The sequence below is a fragment of the Sabethes cyaneus genome, chromosome 1 (genome assembly GCF_943734655.1).
Source record: "Sabethes cyaneus chromosome 1, idSabCyanKW18_F2, whole genome shotgun sequence".
NCBI lineage: Eukaryota > Metazoa > Arthropoda > Insecta > Diptera > Culicidae > Sabethes > Sabethes cyaneus.
In genome coordinates this window covers 101,428,547-101,454,456 of record NC_071353.1, presented here as the reverse complement: position 1 = coordinate 101,454,456, position 25,910 = coordinate 101,428,547, and the positions used below count along the sequence as shown (strand labels likewise).

Sequence of the window (25,910 nt, the reverse complement as noted above, 5' to 3'; positions counted from 1 at the left end):
GCGCCAAAATTAAGTGCCCCATTTAGCAATTTCTAAATGATATCAGCTTGTCAAAATTTTAACCTACGAAAAGTACTCATGCATTTTATGTTGACTAGATGTGATCGGTGATAAATCCGACCGGACGAAGTGCCAAAATTTAAAAAAATGAGTTAATAACAGCAAACGATCAAAATTTTCTAAGCTGCATTTTACTCAAATCAGACATTATTATTATTATCATTATTTAACCTTTACGTCCCCAACATCAAAAATGAAGGTACTCTCAGTTACATTTTTGGCTCTATCTCATCTGATTTTCAATCGATTTTTATGCAACTAGTCTTAAAAAAACCACATTAGATTGGCCTTTAATGAAAAAATATGCTGGTAAATTCTGGTTTCATTTTCCCGGAGATATTCCAGATTGCGGTGGGATTTTTTTTGACGTCATAAGTAGCAGATGAAATAAAACTAGAAATCTACTTAATTGACTGCGCAAAAGTTATCCATTTTATTTGTAGTCACTAGTAATGACTTTTACACTACCCTGTAGAGCGCTGACTTATGCCCCACACTTCAGAACATCCGTTGTCGGTTCTACCGGAACTCAAAAGTGGCCATTTGGAATTCTCTTTGGAAATATGGGAAATGGGGTATCAAATGACAGGATTTTTCAACACGAGCTCCAATTCACGGAACCACTTCCGGATGTTTCGGAATACTCAGATCGGCTCAAAATACATCCAAATGGCCCCTAAAGAGCTCGTGTTAAAAAATCCTGTCATTTGATATCCCATTTTCCATATTTCTGAAGAGAATTCCAAATGGCCACTTTTGAGTTCCGGTAGAACCGACAACTGATGTTCCGAAGTGTGGGCCATAAGTCAGCGCTCTACAGGGTAGCGTAAAAGTCATTATTAGTGACTACAAATAAAATGGATAACTTTTGCGCAGTCAATTAAGTAGATTTCCAGTTTTATTTCATCTGCTACTTATGACGTCAAAAAAAATCCCACCGCGATCTGGAATATCTCCGGGAAAATGAAACCAGAATTTACCAGCATATTTTTTCATTAAAGGCCAATCTAATGTGGTTCTTTTAAGACTAGTTGCATTCACCATGTCAGACTGTTGCAAACAGCCGGAATTATGAGATGATTTCGAACGATTAATGGCTATAAACCATAAAAAGCAGCAAACTTTGAACGCGTTTTTCTCGAAATCAGAGTTTTGTCACTTGGTTCGGTCTGACTTAACACCGACCATGATATATGTAATTTAAAAAAAACTTATCTTGACGATATTATTTGAAATATCAATTTAATTAGTTCTTCGCGCACTGATAGGTAGTTGCTGTCATTTTACTCGAGCAATCTAATAGCATTTTTGTTTTTGCATAGGTCCAACCTAAAACGCTTTAAATAAATTCCCTATTAGTTTCCTTCTAGGTGAAAGTTTTTAGACGTCTGGTTCGCTCTGGGTTTTTCTACAATTTTGATCCCGCTTTTAGCAATACACTGACAACCCGAAAATATTTTTTTATTCAGTGGTTGGATTGGAATTAACCCAGGTTAAAAAACAAAAACGATATAAAATTTGCCATCCGTTGTTATTGTTGTGCTGTGCTGCCTGTACCTAAATATATAAAACAAAATTTGAAGGGCGCGTTTTTCGGGACTTGTTTTTTTATTTTGTATTAATTACAGTATTTTACAATGTTATGGTAAAAACTATACTACTACTTTACTACTATGTACTAAGTGTTATTTATTTTTGTTAACGAACAACTTGTTCGTTCAAAACGTATCGCAAACATCAATGAAGCAGTCAATTATTGGTTACAGCTGCAATGCAAATGCAACTATTTAAAGCAATGTGTTTCATTGAAATATCAACGGACGTAATGGGGATTTTTGGTGAATCGAGCATGAATGTATTTGTATTTAAAATAAATATATTTTTGGGATGTTTTGTTTTGTTTTCTTAGAAAAGTAGCAACTCTTATCTAACAGGATACTGATAAAATTATCGAAACAACGTAAACATATCGCGGTGAAATTTTTGTTTGCTGCTAAATTTTTGATAAGAGCAGAATTAGTGTAAGTATGGATTGTCGGGTAATTCGTTAAAAGGAAACGGTGAGACGTTAGAGCCTGGCGTCCAATAACATCAATAAGGTAAACGCTTTTTACTTTTCGTGACTAAACTATGACCATAAATCGCCGTTACTCATATATTCGCGATTGGTCACATATCATGATTAGTAACTGATATTTTGTCTTGCTTGCTACGTTTGATAAGTAAAGGTTGAATCTGTGCTCTTGTGATATCCAAAAGCATTCCATGACCAAAGCACAAAATATTAAATCTGAGACTTGTGATTTGAGTGAAAAAATACCTGCCTATGCTCTAAAATGAAATAGAGGTATGTTCTCCATTTTGCATTACACCTGGAAAAAGATAGATTTTAAATAGATCATAACTGCAAATGAGATTCTCTTTGCGTCTCCTCTCTTATGTCTATTACGGGTGCCTGAAAGCATTTCAATGGATTTTTTCTTAACGATTAGCTAGCATATGACGCCAAGAATCCCCAAGAATCAGTGAATGAACAACGGTCACGTTTACTTCTGAATGTGGGTATATGTCAAAATACTTTTGTGATTTCAAATATGACTCGGGGGAAAAATTTACCAAATGTGATTGTTGCGTTGTTCAGAAAGTGCTTTTATTTCGTTTAAAAATAAGGCCAGTATGAGGATCTCTGATAATTAATAGATGAATGTTTCTGGGATTCATCACTATTTATTACAGCTGTCACAAATATCTCCGAAAAATGTCGGATTGATTAGGTCGGTCGGGGGCTTAGGGTTAGTCAGGAGATGTAAGCGGCATACCAGATCCGGTTGGATGCCTAAGGATCACTCTACAATGAGTATGACTAATAATAGAGGTGCTTAGGTATCAGATAGGAAAATTAGGCCAATTCGTGCCGTATGTTCGAGTCTCAGCTGGTCGGTGTTGCTAGATAGAGTCATGGGCAGGGGTCGGGTCTTAGAGAGACGTTTAAGCCCACAGTTTTACTGCACTATCTTTTTGATCTTGAGGGTTGGAAGGCGGGTGCGTCTCTATATTTTGAGGCTTCTGTCGACTACCGCAAACGTTCAGGTTGTGCTGCGCTCAATTAACTTTGTATCTTGGGACAGTGCATAAATGCTGGGGGCAGCACTCACTAGCTTGTTCCTTTTTACCGAACTGGGAAATCCGTAGATTTGACCAAGCTATAATAAGAACCAATTGCAACTAAATTCGAGCCCAACCTTTCTCCCAGACCACGAGGCCTTGCGAATATTAATTCTTGCTTAGTAGCAGTACATGTGCGCTCAAACAAAACTGGACGGTATACAATTTACGCCAAAGTCGTCCTCGGATAAACATTCGGCAATTAAACAACTCATAAGCTACCGACAACTATCACACGTTGACTGGATGGGGTTCTATCTCCATATTTGGAATTGGGTGGTTCAACCAACGAAGACGCTTGGTCGGGAAAGGATACGCTCTGTCGTCAGAATGATTAGGTACTACCATGGCACTAGTTAACGAAATCCCAAGTGCACTAAATGACTGGTTTGTCGGGGAATGCCAGCAAGCGATGGAGAGAGCAAAGATAGCTATCTAAGTCTTGCAGAAGGACGACAAAGATCGTGAAGAATTGGAGCACCTTTTCCAGGCTAATGACATGCGCATGTGATTCATTTGACAGTATCGTCTCAGCCGAGCAAAATTCGACAAAGTTCTACATGGGACATTTGTAGAACTAGTTATTATCTACAATTTCGCTTAATAAAGTTTTACTGTATTTTTTGTAGTTACGGTTTTACAATGCTAGTACCTCATTAGTAACTAATTAGTAACGAATCTGCGGATGTGGTAAAATGAGTTCATTACATCAAGGAAGGACATTCATTTAACAGACAAATCTACACAAATGAATGCCTCCGAAGGTGATTGCTGTCTTTCTTGTGATCTCACAAAGGCCCAGCACACACTATTTTGATCGCATTCGGCATTCTGAAGCTGTAACCGTTTCGTTGTTTTCGTACCAAATGGAACGAAAACCAGCATCAGTATTTACTTTAGCTCGATAAAAATACTAGTGAATGCTACAATTCGTAATCAACATAATAAATAAATAGTCGAATTAAGGTGAATAACTCCAACGGTCATTCCGTTATGTATGAAATAGCTGTATAAGTAGCAATAATTGACGTGGTTTACTAAGATAACATTTTTTCTTCATCTGCCTTTCGGTTCAAACAAACTAGGTAGGCGACGACAACACACATGACGTAAATTGCATAATTGTAATCATGATATACCTAATCTTCTTAATCATTTTAGTGGTATATATTTTGATTCGCAGAAAAATCGATTTTTTCAAGTTCAACAACCAACAAAATAAATACATATGACGAAGTTTGTTTTTGTTTGAACATCGATAACGCATAACGATCGCCATTGACGTATTTGGTAAGATGTTGTTGTGCTGACGGGGCCTGACGGTAGTGTGACTTCATTTTTGTATTTAGACATTTAGAGCGTTTGTACGGTTCGCATCAAAATAGCGATGTCCGGCATGTCCCCATTCACAGTTATTTGTATAACAGGAAAATTTAGGACCTTTCCGTATAATCGCTAGTTATGGGGTCATGAAGTTTCGAACATGAGTTATTGATTTTTGGGATTTCAAAACCAGTTTTATGCTCAAAATAAAAATTATATTTACAAAAATGTATTCCTTCATTCATGTATAGGCGGAAAAAATGAAGGGAAAACAATTTCATGAATGTTATTATTGTTTCGAGTATAAAAACTGATTTTGAAACCTCCGAAATAAATGGTTCGTACTTAAACCGTTTACGACAGAAACAATTTAAACAAACTTTTAGTATAGAAATAAAACAAGTAGCATTTGTAAATAATACTGACCACTCATTTTATATTTTAGAACAATTCTAACAGAGAAATTAGGTTTTGTGAAACAATCTGCTTTTACTCTACTTTTACCCACCGTACGTGCGTTTGCGCTCATTCAGCCGGATGCATGTAGCGCAAAAATATGCATTGCCGTTGAGCAACGAGCTGTCTATCATTTGACTTGTAAACTTGTAAACAGTTCAGTTGTTTCAGTTCGCTAATGGTGCCACTTTTACGCACTGTTTGTCAGTAGCGCTTCGAATCTTAGCGGAGCAGGAGCGATATTTTGTTTTTACAGGTATACGCATTGTATTGTGTCTTATCTAAATTATTGAATCCGCTTATAACATCCATATATTCTACAAATCTGCATCAAATTTTTACGTTTACAAGAAGAAATCGATGCCTGGATATTAGTTATGTGGTGAAAAGAAATTCCAACTTTGACTAAACAAGAGTTGAATGAATTTGTTCCATTCTAGTAGGTTTTTATGGCCTCTATATACAAGCACATATTTGGATCCTTCATATTTGCTATGATAATATGGGCTGATTAAATATTTGAATTACTAATTAAAATATTGTTCTTTTTCAATTATTGCAGGTTCGCAAAATTATACACTCATCAAAGTCACAGAACGTTATGTGGAGCAACTGCGGATAATAACATGTTGATTACTACGAAATCATCAAAGTAATAAATGGTGATACTCCAGGAATAAAAACTAACGATTCAAGTTATAGTGTTAGCAGTGTGTGTGCGATAATTAAAAAAATTAGCGCAAGATGTTTTCCAATTCAAAGATAGATACCGTTATGAACCTGCATTTGCCGATACGATTGTCAAAGCGAAAAATACCGACGCGATTTCGCGCAGTCAAGTATTAGATAGGTAGGGGATAACCTAGAGGAGTGCTGTTTTGTTCACGAATTGGTAAACAAGTTGTTTTTGATACGAGTGTGAGCAACTGGCGATGAATAGTAAAAAAGTGGAAGCGGCAGAAAAGCTATTGATCGTTTAAGAAATATCGTGCTTTAATTGGAAGTGAGATCTGTGAAATTATCAACGGTAAAGCGTAAAAATCTGAAATAAAAGCGCAATATATTTTCAATGAAAAACAGTGTAGTGTAGAGATAACAAGCGCAATGGGTTTATCATTCAACTACGATTTCTGGACGAATCCAGACGATACCACGGAGGTGACTTTTTTCCTGCCAAATGGAGTCCTGATAATTCTCAAGTACTCTATTTTCGCTAGACTGCAAGATCTAAAAGCGGTAAGCAATATGTCTTTATATTATAATTTTTAGGTCGATAGATGTAAAGGTTTAAAGTTTATAATTAGACACATTGCGCTACATCCATAATTTCGATGTGCACCAAATTGCTCTATTAGTTGAAAAATGGTTTCCCTTAATCGCCTTATTATGTTTTATATTGGTAAAATGCTTGCCCTCTTACTGACATACTCCTTGACCGATAACAGGTTGTTTTCTGATTATCTATTAGCCCTCTCTGTCCCAAGGGTATTTGGGTGGTTTACAGTCATCTGAAACAGTTACTAATAAGCAATTCGTAAAACAAAGCTTATACAACAATGTTTCTACTACGGTCTGAGACAGGAATATTCATATTTAAATGCTTTAAACATCTTATCGGTTGATTTTACTATCAAAAGTCATGTTACTGTTGGTTACCATGGGACAGAGAGGGCCTAGGCGAAAAAAAAATAAAATGGCTTGTGAGGTACCGCCAATCTCATAAAATTTTGAAGAGATTCAGCAATAAAAAAATATGTGAAATAAAAGATTTGTTTCCCATCCAATATCTGCTGACTTACTTACTTACTTACTTAGTTAGCCTAACGTCTTCCAACAAGCCCTGCGCAGTATAATTTCTCCATCTATTTCGGTCCATGACAGCTGGTCTCCAGTTCCGCGGGCACCCAGTGCTCGCCTGATCTCGCTCCACCTGGTCTTGCCACCTCGCTCGCTGTGCCCCTCTTCGTCTTGTTCCTACCGGATTTGATGCGAAAACCATTTTTGCAGGATAGTTGTCCGGCATGCAACATGTCCTGCCCAACGTATCCGTCCAGCTTTAACCACTTTCTGAATACTTGGTTCGCCGCAGAGACGCGCGAGCTCGTGGTTCATTCTTCGCTTCCATACACCGTTCTCTTGCACTCCGCCAAAGATGGTTCTTGGCACCCGCCGTTCGAAAACTCCGAGTGCTCGTAGGTCCTCTTCTAGCAGTGTCCTCGTGTCATGCCCGTAGAGGACAACCGGTCTAATTAGCGTTTTGTACAGTGTGCAATTTGTACGGGGCTCAAATTGTTCGACCGCAAGTGTTTGTGGAGTCCGTAGTAGGCCCGACTTCCGCTGATAATACGTCTTTTAATCTCACGGCTGGTATTGTTGTCCTCTGTTGCCAGTGAGCCAAGGTATACGAACTCGTCGACTACCTCGAACTCATCCCCGTCGATTACCACGGAACTGCCCAAGCGGGCCCTGTCGCGCTCGGCCCCGCCCGCCAGCATATACTTCGTTTTAGACGTATTTATCTTCAATCCAATCTTCTCTGCTTCGCGTTTTAGTCTGGTGTACTGATCTTCCACCGCCTCAAATGTTCTACCGATAGCATCCACGTCGTCAGCAAAGCAGATAAATTGACTGGATTTATTGAAAATCGTGCCACGGATTTCGATCACCGCTCGTCTTATAACACCTTCAAGCGCAATGTTAAATAGCAGGCAAGAAAAACCATCTCCTTGTCGAAGTCCCCTGCGAGATTCGAATGGGTCCAACAATCCACCCGAGATCACACAGCACTGGATCCCATCCATCGTAGCCATGATAAGTCTAGTAAGCCGTTTTCGTCTAAAATTTTCTATAGCTTTTGTCGGTTTACGCTATCATATGCGGCTTTGAAATCGATGAACAGGTGGAGCGTAGGGACTCGGAATTCGCGGCACTTCTGGAGGATCTGCCGCAGGGTCAAGATTTGGTCCATTGTAGACCGACCCTCCATGAAGCCGGCCTGGTAGCTTCCCACAAATCTATTGGCTATAGGCGATAGTCAGTGAAAGATGACTTGGGACAACATTTTATAGGTGGCATTCAGAATAATGATTGCTCGATAGTTCTCACAATCCAGCTTATCACCTTTCTGGTAGATAGGGCAGATAACCCCATCTTTCCGCTCCTCCGGTAGTCGTTCCGTATCCCAAATCTTGACAATCAGTTGATGCAGACAGCCGGCCAACTTGTTCATGCCCATTTTAATATGTTCCGCTCCAATACCATCCTTTCCCGCTGCTTTGTTTTTTTTTCAGCCGCTGGATGGCTTCTTTAACTTCCCTTATCGATGAGGGGGCACGTCTTCGTTGCTTGCTACTCCAATGTGGTCACTTCCTCCGCTATCATGGTCTTCCGCCTGCATGCCATTCAGGTATTCATCGTAGTGCTGCTTCCACCTTTCTATCGCCGCACGGTCGTCAGTCAATATACCTCCATCTTCATCTCTGCACATCGGGTCGGGTCGGGTTTGCTGCTTCAGCTTATGTTTGTATCGCTCCACATTCTGACGGGTGGCTCTACGCAGCATTTGTAGCAGATATTTCTCAGCCAATATCTGCTGGAATTCCTCGTCAAACCATTCGTTACGTCGATTCGGTGCCACACGGCCTAGGACGTTCTCCGCTACGCTGTTAATGGCTGTTTTCACGGCATTCCAACAGTCCTCAAGAGGGGCTTCGTCCAGCTCCCCCTCTTCCGGCAGCGCGGTTTCGAGAGATAACGTGTAGTTTTCGGCGACCTCCGGTTGCTCTAGTCGCGCTAGATTATACCGTGGCGGGCGCCGGTATCGCATGTTGTTCACAACAGATAGTTTTTGACGTATCCTTACCATCACTAGGTAGTGATCCGAATCAATGTTAGCACCCGGATTGGTTCTAACGTCGATAATGCCTGAAAAGTGTCGACCCCCTATCAGAACGTGGTCGATTTGTAATTCTGTCTGGTTGGGTGATCTCCAGGTGTACCGATGGTAGAGGTTATGCTCGAAGAAGGTACTACGTATAGCCATGCTCTTGGAGGCGGCGAAGTCGACAAGTCTTAGACCGTTTTCGTTCGTTTGCGGGTGAGAGCTGAACCGTCCAATCACCGGTTTGAATTCCTCCTCCCGACCAACCTGAGCATTACAGTCCCCGATGATAATTTTGACATCATGTCTTGGGCAGCTGTCGTATTCACGCTAAAACTGCGTGTAGAATTCGTCTTTGTCATCATCGATACTTCCGAGGTGAGACTGTGCACGTTAATTATGCTAATATTAAAGAATCGACCCTTGATTCTTAATATGCACATTCGGGAGTTGATCGGTAGAGATGGTCGGGTATGAAAATTTGAATACCCGCACCCGACCCGTACCCGATTAAAAAAAAATTAAAAACCCGTACCCGACCCAAACCCGGAGGTTTATTATTTTTGATACCCGAACCCGACCGCAACCCGTCGGGTACGGGACGGGCCCGGGTACCCGACCATCTTTAGTGTTAAATGTGGTCAATAGAGATACCCGACCCGACCCGTACCCGGTTTCAAAAACAAAAATTAAGAACTCGTACCCGACCCGAACCCGCAAATTATTTTTTTTTTTCAATACCCGAACCCGACCCGAACCCGGCGGGTACGGGTACGGGCCGGGTTTCGGGCAAATTTTCCGCTACCCGACCATCTCTATTGATCGGCCACCACTCGATCACCCGCTTCTGCATCTCGCCCATCACTATAAAAGCTGTGCCCAGCTCGTGTGTATTGCCGCAGCTCTGGTAGATGGATGGTATGACCATCTCTATACGTACGTACCATCGTTCCTTTCCAGCATACCTCCTGCAGCGCTACGATGTCGAACTTGCGACTCTTCACTTCTTTAGAAAGCACGTGGGTATTCCTAGGAATATCTGCTGACATTCTTCGTTGAACCTTTCGTTACTTCGATTCAATTCCACATATGTTCTCCACTACGCTGTTGATAGCCTTTTCCACGATGCTCTAATAGGTCTCAAGCGGGACTTCATCCATCTCACCCACTTTCGATAGCGCAGTTTCGAGGAATACGCTCAGCTTTCTGGACGCCGGGTTGCTTCAATCTCTTGTAATTATACAGTCAAGGATCCGGTTAGGGTATATTATTGTACAACCGATACAAAACTGGCACATTTCAGTAATAGAATGACAAGAGGGGCTCTGTTACCGCAAGGTTACCGAGTGTGCTTCGACAAGCGAGTGGTCATGAATCTCTTGCCTGTGACTTTAGCATGAGTGTATTCTCCACATCCTTCCTTTATACTAAATTTATTTATTTATTTATTTTGTCTGCACTAACAGACATATTGTTGTCCTAATGATAATTTAATCTAACTGGTGCGAAAAATGTTTAAAAGTTCACACGAGTTAGGTAAAAATCGAACCAAGCTGACAGTTGGCTGAAAACTCGTAGCCCGACGATGGCCCTGTTTACTGCATGATTTGTCCTTCGAAATCACCCTATTGACTGGCAACCATGTTTTGGACATTTGTTCGGACATCAAACAGAAGCTTCGCCGAACAACCGATTACGGATCGTTTTCAAATGTACACTAATTTTTTTTCAACAATGGATAATGTATCTTTAATTTCGGTAAATCAGATCTTCTTCGTGTACCTTGGTCTTTTTTGACAGCTTGAGAAAAAAATTCCAAAGTTTTAGTTGCCACCCGTTAGAGAAGCCCTCCAGTTGCTGTTGCAGGAACATGGCGTCCACTACATTTTTGACCTCGAGATAGATCTTAAGATCATCAGTAAAGCGTAGCGAGCAATTTACATCGTTGAAGTATAGCACGAGGATGTGCGAACCTAGATGACTGCCTTATAGAATACCGGACGTAGCAATAAACTCGCTGGATATTGATTCACCGATTTTAACAGCCAAATCCCGCTCAGTGAAGTAGAACTTCAGCTAGAGCAGTAGGGTACCGCCAAGTCCCATCATATCGAGTTTGCAAAACACAATTCTATGATTCAAGTTATCAAAAAGCAGGAGAGAGGTTGATGTAGATCGAATCCGTTTGGAAACATCTCGACATGTTATCCGTAGTGTAAATAGTACATGAAAGGAGATTCGTCGTTGTTGATCGACCTAGCATGAATCCATGTTAAGAATCGTCGACGAATCGCTTACAATGATAGAACACTCGTCCCAACATTATTTTTGCAAATAGGTTGGATGCCGCACATAAAGCGGCAATACCTCGATAATTATCGATGTTTTTTTTTATCACCTTTCTTATGAACCGGAAACAAAAACGCCATTTTCCAAAGCGTCGGAAATGCCGGTAGACAGAAACAAATTGTAAAGATGACGAAGACGAGCAAGCAAACCTATGGTGCATTTCTTGAGAAGAATAACGGGTAGCCCACCCAGTATAACAGAAGTAGACGGCTTCATTTTGGTCGGAGATAGCTTTTTGGATCATAGCATCATCACATAGCATTAATAACATTCAACGAGAGCCCAGAAAGCGAAGCGGTCAGCTCACAGTATCTCACCCGAAAGTACACGGGACTTCTTGGAGAAAAGATTACAATTTTCATCTGCATTCATTCCCATTTTATCTCTGTACTTCATTGCTGAAAGTAGGCCGAATTCTTTCATCGAAAGAATTGAACAGAGATTAATTGAGAAGAATTTGACCAATACATTCAACCTAGCAAGTCGTTTTTATCGAAGTTCATCAAATTTATCACTGTAGATTACAGCTCTCAGCTAATACGATTCTATTTACAAAATTCGCTCCCCCAAACTACGCCCAACTTTTTCAAAAATATGTACCTAGAGTACGGAAGAGTATTTTCAACCCATTAAGTGATTGCTTCTATTTTTTCGGCCTAAACCTAGTTCTAGTGGAAGAACAGGTGGTTTTAATGTTCTCTTAACGGGAAAGTAGCAGTCATTAACTTTTCGTCGAAAAGCCCAATTTCGGAAGCAGTTTTTGGACCCAAAAGCGAGGTTCTGTTTATTAAAATGTAAATATTGTATTCTTCTTGCCAATCTGAACACAGCAAATACATTTTCATGAACAGAATTTTTGTTTCAAACAAAAAAACTGCTTTTGAAATTGGCAGAATTGATGACGACTAATTTCACCTTAATAAAAAGCAGAAAATAGTTATAACATATTAAAGTTATATATCGGCAAAGTATTTATTTAGCGAACGAATAGGAAAATAGGCTGAATTTAGAAACAGGTCGAAAATACCCTCCTATATTATAGTTATTTTCTAGTAAAATGTAATGCAAATTCCATTAAAATTCATTACCGAAGATCTAAAAGTTCAAGAAAATTGGAACTTATACTTAATACAACATTGGCCAACTTCAACTTATATGCCAACGTCAAAACAGTTCTTGTTGCATCATTCAATATCTGCCCCAGATACAATTCACTCTGTTCAAATATCTATGTGAGCAATCGTCCAATGCCTTTTCGTCATACACAGTTGAGGCTGTGTGCGAGCAACTTTTCAGTATGTGGACACTGCGATCCAAATAAAAATAGTGCGAATTACAAAACAAGGTCTATGTTTCACTATCAGACAGTGCAGCGCCCAAAGGCGCTAGTGATTAAATTACGAATCATCAGACAATTGTCTATCAGTACATGACGCATCGAAATTTAGTTGGAAATTCAACAAAACAACATTCCTTACATACAATACATCATGCTGGTTAGCTGTAGGTATTTCCGAAAGGCCGCGGAGCGTGCGCACTAAACGATGAAAACAACAACACTTGCACTTCACGCGAAGGCGACATCGATCGTGTCGTTTGTGCTAATGGAATGAATGGATGTTGTTTGTTGACGTGGAACAGAAACGGGACACGACAGTTATGGGGTTGGAGGGAGAGACCTGGGAGCTCCAACACTCGACCATCGTCATGAATGAGTCAAACACCTACCGCTAAGGTTATTGGTATGAAAAACAACAACGTAGAGTAAGAACTGACATTTTTAACCCGAATGCTGTAAAGTCATAAATGTAAATTTTGCTTCGATGTCAAAAATAATAATCTCGTCTCCGTGTTTTCGTGGTGGAGTTTCGTAATATCATCGACATAAAAAAGTTTAAAAATAAAAATGTCTTCGGCCAGTAGCTTCGTTTTAATTTTTAAGAATACTTATTTTGTCAATAATTGATTTTTGATTTACATACTAGCGAAATTTGAAAAACTTTGATGAGATTGTAAATTGGTCATGACCCTTCATTTGCAAACACGATGTGAGCAAATGAAATGTCCTATGTTAAGCTTTCACATTTTTTTCATCAATCATCATTCAAATATCACTGAGGACGCGCATAATATTTGTTTCAAAGCATTAAAACTCAGAGACTCTATCCAGCTTATGCATATATACAAGTTTGTCCATTCTATTTTTGTCGCTTCCGACGGCCATTGACGTGTAAACGTTACGTTTCAGTAAGTCATGTGCCTTTGTTATTTTACATTAATGTCGTCATCACCGAACCGGAGATTGGCCAGATAGTTAGCGTCATCACAGTTTCTTATGCTCGGACATCACTATATTGCAGGCAACATTGTTTGCTGTACTAATTACATTATTTCTGTTGTACTGGGCTTTGCTTACATTGTTGATATATTTTTTATAACATAACATTCACTATTCTATTTAGTTAGAATGTGTCTGTTCTTCGAAAGTTATTTAGTTTTTACATGTCTCTTTTAAAAACGTAAAAATTGTTTTAAATTCGTCCTATAAGGGTTTTTGCCTTCTGATGTTTGGGAGGTGCAGAGGCAAACTAGGCCTCGTAACAGCGAATGTTGAACTAACAATCTTTCCCGTTCCTAACGAGTAACTACCACAAGGACGTGGCCGGTGCCGTTAAAAAGCAAAGCCTGGGTGCTAATTCCGTTATCGAAACTTGACCTTCTGTTTTTATACGACAAACTTCGCAACCAACTGTTAGAATACAGGACAGTGCGGGGTCAGTGCTACGATCCTATTGACTCTAACAGCCTCTCCCAGCCGAGATTCGAACATACGACGACTGGCTTATTAGACCAGCGTCTTACCTCGAGGCCAACTGGCAGGCCGGTGCCGTTATAAACCATTTAAAGGTGGCAAATAAATAAATGGGCACCCCTCTTTTCTACGAAAGTACGCATTTTGTAATAAAATATGATACGCGATTTTGTACTGTACTGTAAGTGCCGTAGGCCTCTCATTTTAAAACACGGAGATATATTAAAAAACTTAAAGTGGTTCTCAAACTATGAAAAACTTATAATTTTGGAGCACTACCAAATAAGCTTTTACAATCGTTTAAACATTTTAATCAATTATGTGCACACTGCAACATGATGTATACATTGTATCTCAAGTTTCACCTTCGTTGAAATTTTGATTTTATACAACAGGGTGCGTGACGAATTTTTCTTTCGTAACATATGGGGATTGTAAACTATTTCATTAAAAAAAATCGCATTCTTTTTCAATGACCGTTGATAGACGCTTCTGGAAACTACCGCATGCACGTTTTACCATGTTTCGATCCATAGACGTCATCACCTCGATTTTTTTGTGTGTGTGGATATTATCACTACGACCAGCATTTTGATCTATTGTGATCTAATCCAAGTGTTGTTCCGCACTTCGTTGTTATTATGTTGTTGTTGTGTTTAAAGTGTCGGTGTGTTTTCACCCCTTTTTCCCTCTACGCTTCTTACTACTTTTCAACCACTCTAGCTCTAGAGCCAGGAAGTACGGAGACTAGTTATAATTTGTCCTTGTACAAGAGGCTTCATTCGCACCTCGAGCAAGTATCATTCTTATAACCAGTCCCGGCTAAAGGCTTCATGGTCGGTAAAGCAGTGTTCAGCACAGAGTGAGGGTGTGTATGTGTGTATGTATGTGTCCCTTACTACTTATGCATTACCAATCTCGTTCCTAGAACCAGGAAGTGGAACAAGCTATAATTTGCCCTTGAACAAGAGGCTTCATTCGCACCTTAAGCAAGTACCACTCTTATAACTTGCCCTGGCAAGAGGCTTTTCATTGTTAGTAAATGCAGAATGCAGTAGGAAGAATGTGGAGGGGCCTGCGAATAAACCCATGCCACGCCCATGTCACTTGACGTCGAATGACCTTGATCCTACTAAGATGCGAAAGCACGACCACTCGCCTGTCAAAGCAGACTCGGTAACCGTGCGGCTACGGAGCCCCCTGACCAAGACATAGGGTAATTAATTTAAAAATCCCAATCTTTTGTTGTTTTTAACAATATTTCATAAAGTATCAAAACTGCTTAAAAATCGAACCATACTTCCCGGAGATTTGTGATTTCAACCGCTTCGCTAAACAGCGCCAAACAGCTAAACAGCGGTAACGCTTCTAACTTCGTTCTTACAGATAGGGGTTGTCATTCTAGGCAAAGATAAATTATACTAAAACTTTGAAGTCATTATTAGTGACTATAAACAAAATGGATAACTTTTGCGCAGTCAATTACGTAGATTTCTAGGTTTATTTCATGTGCTATTAATGACGTCAAAAAATCAGAAAGGTTGTATTCCAGACACAACCGTGTAGTTGGCGTAGGACTACGTTAGGCGGGTTTTTGCAAAGCAACCTTGATTTGTCTTTCACACCATATTATGTGCAATATATGTGTGGCGTAAAATAGCGTTAAGTAAATAATAGTGCTAAAAAATTGCATCGTATTTTTGGTATGTATTTTGTGTAATTTGTGATGCAAAAACATATATTTTTACCAGTTCCAAGGAGTTCCAGTTCGGAGGAGTACAGCCTGAATTAGTTAATTGGGTCACGACTGCACTTCAGTTGTTTGAAATTTTTAAATTCTAAGGTTCAATAGAATTTTGACATTCAAGTTGGAGTATAACCCTACCCAATTAACACCCAATTAACGAACCGTATCTGCCTCACGCATCCAGCTATTAACAAAATTCTCGCGTTAATATAAAAGACTATTCACATACATATGTATTTTGATGATATCAAAAAATTGTTATGTTAAAATGGCTTGACTGTGCTACAGGTTGAGAAATCCTAATTTTTGCAAGTCGATAATTTTTCAGATCGTTTTATTCATTTTAATGATTCAAGTCTACTAAGTAATTTAAAGTTGTTTGCAAAATGTTTTGTATCTTACTGCCTTATAATGAGTCGACAATCAAACAAACATTAGCACCTTCTGCCTTGTTTTCTCCATCATTTTGGAAAGAAATTAATGCTTGACTATTGAATAGTAAATAATTGCAGACAACTAACTGACGCAAAGCAGCTATTGAAACATTCAAAACTATTCTCGGATAACAGAGTCGCTGATTTTCCTCACTTTGAGAATTGCTGTGTTACTTCACATGCACAAATATCCCTTCAGCCGTGTTTCCTTGTAAGACAACAGTTCCGAAAAAATGCTTGCAGTACCTATTCGCGACTGCGAAAGCTAAAGAGATTTTTCATCCTGTTCGCACTTACACGAAAACCCATTGTGAAAACTTGCGTGAAAACAAAAGCAAAAATACTTCCTTCACTTTTTTCCCACGCAAAAACCAAACAATTATTAGCAACTTCGTAGTCGCAAATGTGCATACAATCTGGCAAAGGGAAAGGATTGCTGCTTACTTTTCTGTAACGTTTCACCTTCAAGACATCAATGTGGACTAGATTCAATGTTTAAAAATGAACTAGGTTGAAAGAAAGGGGTGGTTTTATGCTTTAACAAAATTGTTTACTTTCAGAACATCAAACTGGACTAGGTTTGTCGCAGTCCTAAGAAATCTTGTTAAGACGAAAGGGCTATATCACTCCTTCTAGCATACTTCCCAGGCACAGATATCAAATTAGTATAAGTCTAAACGTCGTAAAGAATCTTCGACCTATTGGGACGAGGGGGTTTTGTAGCTTTTTTTTTTCTAACCATAAAGTGATCGAAATCACAGTCAGGGTGTCGATTTCCTGGAAAAACCTGGAAAATCAGGGAATATCAGGGAATTCATTTTTGGATCAGGGAATATCAGGGAATTTGGAAATTCAATCAGGGAAATTTTGTTTACCCGGCAATATTGTTGATCAACTTTGGAATCAAATCAATTTTCGTGTAAAATATACGCAGATTGATCGGTTGAATTAAAACTTGTTACATGTCTAGTGGCGATTCGATTATCTTTCAGTTTGCCGTAAATTTTTTATTTGTTTTGCGCCGTAAAATTGTCAGACTTTACTCGCTGTAGTGCTCGAAATCGGCAGGCCTCACGCACTTCACGGTGCAGACATCAAGAGCACAAAGCGGGATACAGACTGTTATTTACACGCGATCTACAGCGTTTTCACCAATTGCAGAATTTTACACTCAGAAGCCCCAAGCATTGATCATCTTCCTTCAGTGTTCATGATTCATGTCCGTTAAGGGTTACCGGAACATTAACGTTCTATAGAATTTGCGTTTATGCGAGTTGGCAACCTTCGGGACTGGTTCAGCTGGTTAAGTAATACGCAGAAAGCTTACATGTTTCTCTGTTCTGACGTGATCCGCAGTGAGCATGCGACTCTTGGCCTGGTTCTTCTCATCTGTCGTTTTCTGGCATTCGACATCAAACAAGCTGTTACACGTATTGAGTCACGTGACTCGCAGAATAAGGGTGATTGTCTTCCCCACGTCGTGCCTATCACTTCCCTCGTAGTTGTTGGCGCCATAGCGGATCCTCCATAGCCTACTTACGTCTTATTCCTTTTCGTCATACTGTTCTGCGATTCGTTGATCAAGCTTTCTGGTCTACTCTACTGCAACGTCATATGCCGTAAACCGCTAGATGTTGAAATGCAACATCCTCTCAGTGCGAGCCTTCGCCGATTTCGATAACCTTGCGTGGATTTTACGTCGAGATAGTGGTCAAAGTCGCTAAGAAAAGACTGTATATTGTGACTTCCAAAAAGTATTGACCGTTAAACAGGATCAATCTGGGAGCTAGAGTCTTGAATTTTCAAGTCGTGCACACCCCATAAATCCTTTCGAACCTGTCATAGAATTCGTCCCTAGCAAAGCAAAGCAAAGTCTTGAGCATTAACCGTCACTAGACATTATCCTTCTTTATCGATAGACTTCGCAGCCGGCTGTTAGAGTACAGGAAAATTACGGGGTCAGTGCAACCATCCTACTGATTCTATCTAACAAAACCGGCTAGCCGAGACTGGCTGTTAGATCAGTATCGTACCTCGAAGCTAACTGGGCGGTTCAATTCGTCCCTAGTATCATCGAATTTATGATTTGTTGGTGACTATACGTTGATTAAGCTGTAGTTGAAGAATTTGCCTTAATTCTCAACACCCATATACGGTCATCGGACCGAACGGCCGGCCACCGAACTACCTTCGAGTCAATGTTGCTCTCAAGTCTCGATAGTTGCAATCCGAAATCATGACACACAGCTTTAGTGTTAACTTCGTATACTGTCCACCATTGAGGGTTAAAATATTTGCCATTTGGACATTTTCTAACAATATATCTAGCTAAAGTTTTGCCGTACCTCGAAGCCAGCAAAACGCACATTTTTGTACCAATCTTTGAGGAATCATCTCTTTAACCCCATACTTTTTGCAGCAAAGATAACAAGCTGAAACTTCCAGGAAAATTTTGTTTTAGTTTAACTGAAAACTCGCAGACATGTGTCCACCTTCCAGCGGCAAAGTTACTAGTTTGAGCTGACTGAAAATTAGCAAGATTTGTTATGTTTACACGGCTGTAATTTTGTTGTATGTAACAGCTAAGCTTTGTGCAAAAACAGGTCGATTAGATTATTTCTCAATCTTTGTTTCTTTGGATTCAAGTTGATACCTCAAACATAACTGTCCCTAGACTCGATAGAAAAGGGCGTTTTCGAAACGCTGGTAAGAAATAGGTTAAGAATCTTTGATACATGTTCTTAAATCATGAAGAAATCTAGCTTTAGTTAGTAGTTTCAGTAGCTCGCATAAGCCATGCTAAAGGGTTAAAAACTTAAGCCAAAAATCGCCCAAATAAGCTTGATATTCGAGTTTTGAGGGTCAGGGAAAAATATTTGAAACATCAGGGAAAATCAGGGAAAGTCAGGGAATTTTATTTTTTGATTTGAGTCGACACCCTGTCAGTAAACAGCTGGTGTATTTAACTGTCGTTCCTGCCTGTGGAGCAAGGCGATCACAAAGAAAATGTATGGGATAATTTGACCTTGAACCTGTCCGGTAATTTTTACTAATTAGTGATTGAAAAAGAATGTTACAATAGAAATCACATAATTGCTACATCTTTTATTAGTCGATCGGTATCTAAACCATCGAAATCCATTCATAATTGGCAGAGCTATTAGCGTTCAAAATCTTTCATTCTTTCGTGACGCTGGGTTGATCCAAATTTTGGATTGACACCCTGCGGTAAGACGTAGTTCTACGTCAAAAAAAATCCCACCACGATCTGGAATTTCTCCGGGAAAATGGAACCATAATTTACCAGCATATTTTTTCATTAAAGGCCAATCTAATGTGATTCTTTTAAGACTGGTTGCATAAAAATGATTGAAAATCAGTGGAGATAGAGCCAAAAGTGTAACTGAAAGTACCTTCATTTTTGATGTCGGAGACGTAAAGGTTAATCACGAGTTCAGAACTCTGGGAAAAAGTGGCCTTGAATCTAGGAAACTTAGAAACCTAAATTTGTTTTTGATTTTGCAAACGTACCTGACTCCTTAACGTCGTGCGAGGCTTCTTTTGACACTTTTTGTTTAGATGTTTTGAGTTTAGGAGATTCCCAGCTAGCACCAACTCGTATATCAATGTACGAAAACTATCGTAAATATCTCCTAACAAACTCGAAATCGTAACTAAAGCTGGATAAAGTGGGATCAAGTTGATTTTTTGTCGTATATAATGATAATGACTGACATACATACGATTTTCAGCACAAAATCGTAGAGTAGTACGGAGCGACTCGCTCTTAATCGGATATTATCGTATATAAATACTTATATAGTCGTAACGCTCAAAATTATTCGTAATCACGTAGGGTAAGGGCACTATAATTCGACCTATGAAACCAACGCATGGCTAACAAAATGCAATATATCGTCCAAATAGCGATATTTTTTCGAAAATATGATAGAATAGTACAAAAGGATGTATATTCAATTACATTCAAAAGGAAATAAGTGTACGATGTATATTTTTCACTCATTTTCTTGTTTCAATTCAATATTCCTTTGGGTTAATTTTCGACCCCTTGTTTTAGTTTTCGACCCTTGCGTGTTCTAATATTCGACCCAAGTACAAACTAATGTATTTTCAAAGTCGAGAGTTGTTTAAATTGATGAATTTACTGCAAAAAAATAACTGCAACATTTCTGTAATATTAAATTGGTATTATTTTTTAAACTAAACCGTAAACCGTAGACTATTTCAATTACCCTTCTCCTTTGAATAAATAGATGGAAAATGTTTGAAACGCAATCCCGGAAAACGCCTGAAATCATACAATTACTTTCGGGTTTGCTTACTTTCCACTTCCATGGGTTTTGGACGAGGTCGAAAAATGAAACTAGCGTCTTTGAAAGCATACAGCAGGCTATTTCGACCGGTCGAAATCTAGAACACAAGCAGTCTCGCGTTTCAATTTTCGTATTTTTTTAAACGTCTTTAATTACATCATAAAAAAACAAATATGCACTGCAATAAAAGAAAATTGGACAGAAATATTGCCTTTTCTTTGTATAATAACATATTGCATGAATTCAGTGTCCTAATATACACAATTTATGGAAATTTTGATTCCGTATCTGTTTTCACTACACGAAAAGAAAACACTCGAACTCCAGTCTCAGTTTAAAAAACTTGATTATTTGGACGTACAAACGTAAATTTTGATGGGGTATTGCAAAATTTCTAGCAAAATAACAAGCTTGACAATATCCTAAATAATAGCTTTTCTTTACCTTTTTCTTAGGAATCTATTTCATGAATGTTTCAGCAGTGGTACGAAAACTAGCACATCCCTTACCCTATATCGCCCCCAAAATAGTACGGATATGCCAATTTTGCGCATGAAATACGATTTATTTAGCATGTATATCTGTACGTAATGCTGATTTTTACTTTTTTTATACATATGAAAATGCTAGCTGGGTTATAACTTCCATAATAATAATTACTATTTCACAATTTCCTGTTCTTATAGCAATCATAATTAGTTTCTGTGCTAGGTGGGGCCTACTCTTAGTACCTCTAAGCAAATAAATGAATAAATTTCATTATTATAACTGAAATATTTCATCAAATTTTTCATCAAATCTACGTACTTTCAAGAAATTGATTTTATTTCATATTGAACGAAAACTAAATTTGAATTTAATTAAGGATATTCATCACAATGCGACCGTTTTGGATTTTTACACGTTTATTGATAGTTTCAGATGTTGGTTGTGAGTAACGCTTTGGAATTTCATCGGGTGAAAACTTTTTCCAGGAAGCACAATCGATTTTCGCTTTTTCAACCTAGAAAAAGTAAACAAATAAAACCGTGTTATATGGCTGCCACATAAAAATTAACCGCCCTGGGATTTTTTTTTTCAAAATATATTTGCTTTGGACTTGAAATTTACACGACCAAGTCTAGTAATTTTAACCACGATTTTGTTATCTGAACTATCTATCGCGGTAACGCATAGTAATTTTGACCAGAACAACGCTTAAGCAAACCAAAAATCTTTTCAGCCAAAATTTTGTGGTGCGTCTTCTTATTTTTACCCTCTAATATAGTATGTACCATGAAATTTCTTTCTGTGTATACACTGGGGTCGCTTTTTACGCGATTTGTGTTTTATGCAACTATTTTTACGAGAATTTCGGAATTTACACGGTTTTTTACGCGAAATTCTACGAGAATTTTGAAATTTACGCGGTTTTTTAACGCGAATTTCGTAATTTACGCGGTTTTTCACGTGCATTTCGGAATTTACGCGGTTTTGTAATTGCCTCCGTATGACTTTCAGTGTTCTTTTTGTTTCGACAAGCAGTGGTGGTAGATTTTTTTAAATTCACTTATGCGCATGCCTAAAGGTAGATTAAATGTTGTTCTATCAAATGTCATAGATATGATAGATTTATCCAGTCTGATTGTTAATTAATGTTCTTCCCAAAGTATACATTAAAAGATTGATCAAACATGGTATTTGTTCCTCAGAAAAAAAACATCGTATAAACTCGTACAATCAACGCATCGCAATGCTATTCTTGGCGCGTACCAGTTAAAACAAATATTTTTTTTCTGTTACTTCTCATTGGAAGTCGAAATGTGTTATTTCAGCACAAAAATCATTGAGAGCGAATGTTCAAGCAAGATTGAACCATGACACAACAAATGCTTTCTAAGTAAATCCTTCATGAATGGCCACACTGACGGTCGCAAAATTCGGTTATCGACCGAACAGTGATGGCCTCCCACTAGCAATCGATGTCTCGATTGTGACGACGACCGCCGATGGCGTAAATAAAACATTCTGCGAAACTGTGAATGACTAGGTATCGTAAAACGAAAATAGCTTATCCATACATCCAGCAGGGAGGCAAGCTAAAAATAAACTCAAAGTCGATCATAATGTCGTTGTTTGTCTTGTGGTGCTAGTACTGTATAGTATGATGTAGTATAGTATAGTATCGCACATGACTGGTTTTTGTCCACTATAGATATATGAGCGTTACTGACTTGCTATTAATGAACCTAGGGATATGACAAGATATTAAATTGGGAACTTTTATTGTAGCTAGAATACATAAATTCTAGACTTGGACCTAAGTTTGCACTTTTGATTAGTCTCCTTAGCTTAGATATCGTTGCTTGGAAAACATCCGTACAAGCTACACATTTGATTCTACTACATCATATGCCTGGAAGGATGAAATTTGACAAGTATCGCATAGGCAAGCCAATGTTCACGTCTAAGTTTATGTCCAACACTAAATCCAAGTTCAAGTTACAGTCTAATTTTCAGCCCAAGCCTGAACCCAAGCCCAGCTTGAGCCTCTGGCTCCAGCGTTAGCCCAAGTCGTTCATATGTAAGGCTAAATCGAAATTCTGATTCAAGATCAAGTTACGTCGGAAAAGCCTAACTAAAGTATAGTAGGTACTACGTCAGCAACGCGGTCTTCTCTAAAACGGAACCCTTCCGATTTGTTTTATCCGCTGATTTATCGTATTTATCAAAAACGTTACACATATAGCTGCCATATTCAAACCATTTTTTTTTTTCATTTCAGGATGTATGGGAAGAAGCAGAGCGTTACCCATTGTACTGTCACCTCGGCGACAAGTCAATGTACTTCTTGAGCACCTTGAACAGCAACAACACTTACGAGCTGATGAACGATGAAAATAAACGATTGGTCGACGTCCAACCGGTGTTCGGAATATTTCGTTTCGTAGAAAAGCAAGTGTCTGTCAATAACAAACTGAATAACAACATTACAACACTGCTGGGTAAGACGCTGTCGGAAAAAACACTGAAAAATCCAGAGGTCAATGACTTTCGGACCAAGATGAGCTGCATCGGTGAGGAAGTGGCCAACAAGCGTGCTCTCATGAACAGAATGGAGCGGATAGCCTATCAGTATCCGCCAAAGCTAGTCAACAGTGCACATATCCCGGAAGTGGTGAAAAAACGGATAACCAACGGAGATTTTTGTGTTGTGGCAAAGAGCACTGATATGCAGGTAAGTTGACGGCACCAGTTTATCGTCCCAATTTTTATATTGTAATTGTCTGTCGTAGGTCACGGTCAAAATCCCATGTAAAGCAACACCGGATGAAGTAATAAAACGAATTCTAGAGAAAAAACAAATATCCGCCGCCAATACGCGGAATGAAAACAGTTCCGATTTTATTTTGAAAGTGTGCGGCAGAGAGGAGTATATGTTTGGCGACCACCCGATTATAAACTTTCAATATGTACAGGATTCGTTGTCACGCGAAGAAACGCCCACATTTGTGCCAAAGTTACTGCGCAATGTAGAGGTATTCAAAGACAACATCTATGAAATTCCCGAGGAAATTACGCAACGATCTAACAGTACAGGAAGCAAGCAGCCATCGCATACACTACGAAAGGTTAAGTATATCACTAGTTGGGACATTGAAGAACAATTTCAATGCGCAGTTCATGGTATAGCTGATCTAAACTGCGATGTTAATCGTAATGTGGAAGTAGGAATTCAGCTGGGCTTGTTTCATGGCGGTAAATCCCTATGCAAACCTGTGAAAACGAAACTAGTATCACTGAATAATGGTAAAGCTGTTTGGGAGGAGACTATTGTTTTTGATATCAAAGTGAAAAACGTTCCTAGAATGGCCAGGCTATGTCTAGTGATATATGAAAACGTAAGAACGGCGAAAGGAGTTGGTGTTCGGGCCCGCCGAACTAAAGACGGCTTCATGAATCCTATTGCTTGGGTCAATACAATGTTATATGACTATAAACATCAGTTGAAAGCAGGAGCTGTCACACTCTATACTTGGACATACGCTGAAGATTTGCAATCAGAGGATGTTCTGCATCCGCTGGGAACAGTGGAACCAAATCCGCGACGAGATGAATGTTCCTCCATTATTCTAAGTTTTCACAACTACAATGAGGATAATAAAATTATAGTATATCCTTCGGAAGATCAACTTATAGATCACGCGGCTAAGATGAGACGAATAAATAGAAATCTGAATCGTGATAGCGCCGAAGAAGTTCGACCGATTAAAGAAATTCTGATGCAGTACATGCACAACGAACGACTGAACGATATTCACGAGCAGGATCGTAATGCGATTTGGGCGAAGCGACGAGAGTGTATGATGCTGGAGCCAGATGGATTACCGTGTTTACTGTACTGTGTTGAGTGGAATAATAGAAATGAGGTAAGTTTTGGTCTTTATATATTCAAATAGTTAAAAGATTGTAAAGTTCCAATATGACTTGATTGTACATCCTAAACTCATCATTAGACAATTGTTTCAACGGCCGACGGGTCTTCCACAAGAGCTTTATATAATTTCCCTCGTGATTGTCAATTACCATACCTTATGATCTATTGCTACTTCCAACAAAACTTCCATGCCTGTTGCCTGTTTACCTGCCTGAGTACCTTGTGACACATTCTATACAAATCGTTTTACAAATTATTGAAGCTCACAGGGAAACGACACCATCGCTACGGGGACCAAGTTTAACCACATACGCCATAGTATCGTCCTGTTTAACGGCAACTTCACGATATACTTAAGTTTTTTTACACCGTTTGTTTTTACGATTTTTGAATTGACACGGTTTAATTTTATGCACTACTTAAGCGAGTTATTCAATTACTATCTAGAACAGGAACCCCCGCAAATGGGGGTTCGCCAAAACTTTAGTTCGCTGCAGAACAGTATAGGGAAATCCGTCAGGGTCGCGAACCGAAAAAAGGTTGGGAACCGCTGATCTAGAAGATTGCCGAACTAAGTATTGCTTAGGTATTTACGGCGCACTCCCAGTTCACACTCGGTAGTACGCAGAGAGCGCTCTTGGTACACCACCCGGTGTAAACTGGGAATTAGAGATGGTCGGGTATGAAAATTTAAATACCCGAACCCGACCCGTACCCGATCAAAAAAAAAATTAAAAACCCGTACCCGACCCGAACCCGCAAGTTTATTATTTTTGATACCCGAACCCGACCGCAACCCGACGGGTACGGGACGGGCCCGGGTACCCGACCATCTTTAGTGTTAAATGTGGTCAATAGAGATACCCGACCCGAGCCGTACCCGGTTTCAAAAACAAAAATTAAGAACCCGTACTCGACTCGAACCCGCAAATT

At 39.2% G+C, this 25,910-nt stretch overlaps 1 protein-coding gene across 4 annotated transcripts in view; it reads left to right on the top strand.

Annotated features, from left to right (window-relative positions):
• LOC128739965 (phosphatidylinositol 4,5-bisphosphate 3-kinase catalytic subunit beta isoform) overlaps positions 1-25,910 on the top strand; it is a 36,194-nt gene that overhangs the window by 4,950 nt on the left and 5,334 nt on the right. For 2 of the 4 annotated variants that reach the window (XM_053835475.1, XM_053835485.1), the window contains exons 2-4: positions 5,567-6,240; positions 23,325-23,777; positions 23,836-24,969. In XM_053835475.1, the coding sequence (XP_053691450.1) occupies positions 6,109-6,240; positions 23,325-23,777; positions 23,836-24,969 (1,719 nt within the window). In that variant the 5' untranslated portion in view covers positions 5,567-6,108. Of the gene's footprint in view, positions 1-5,171; positions 5,261-5,349; positions 5,444-5,566; positions 6,241-23,324; positions 23,778-23,835; positions 24,970-25,910 lie in introns of those variants that run through there. The other 2 variants (XM_053835479.1, XM_053835491.1) reach the window with 2 other exon arrangements.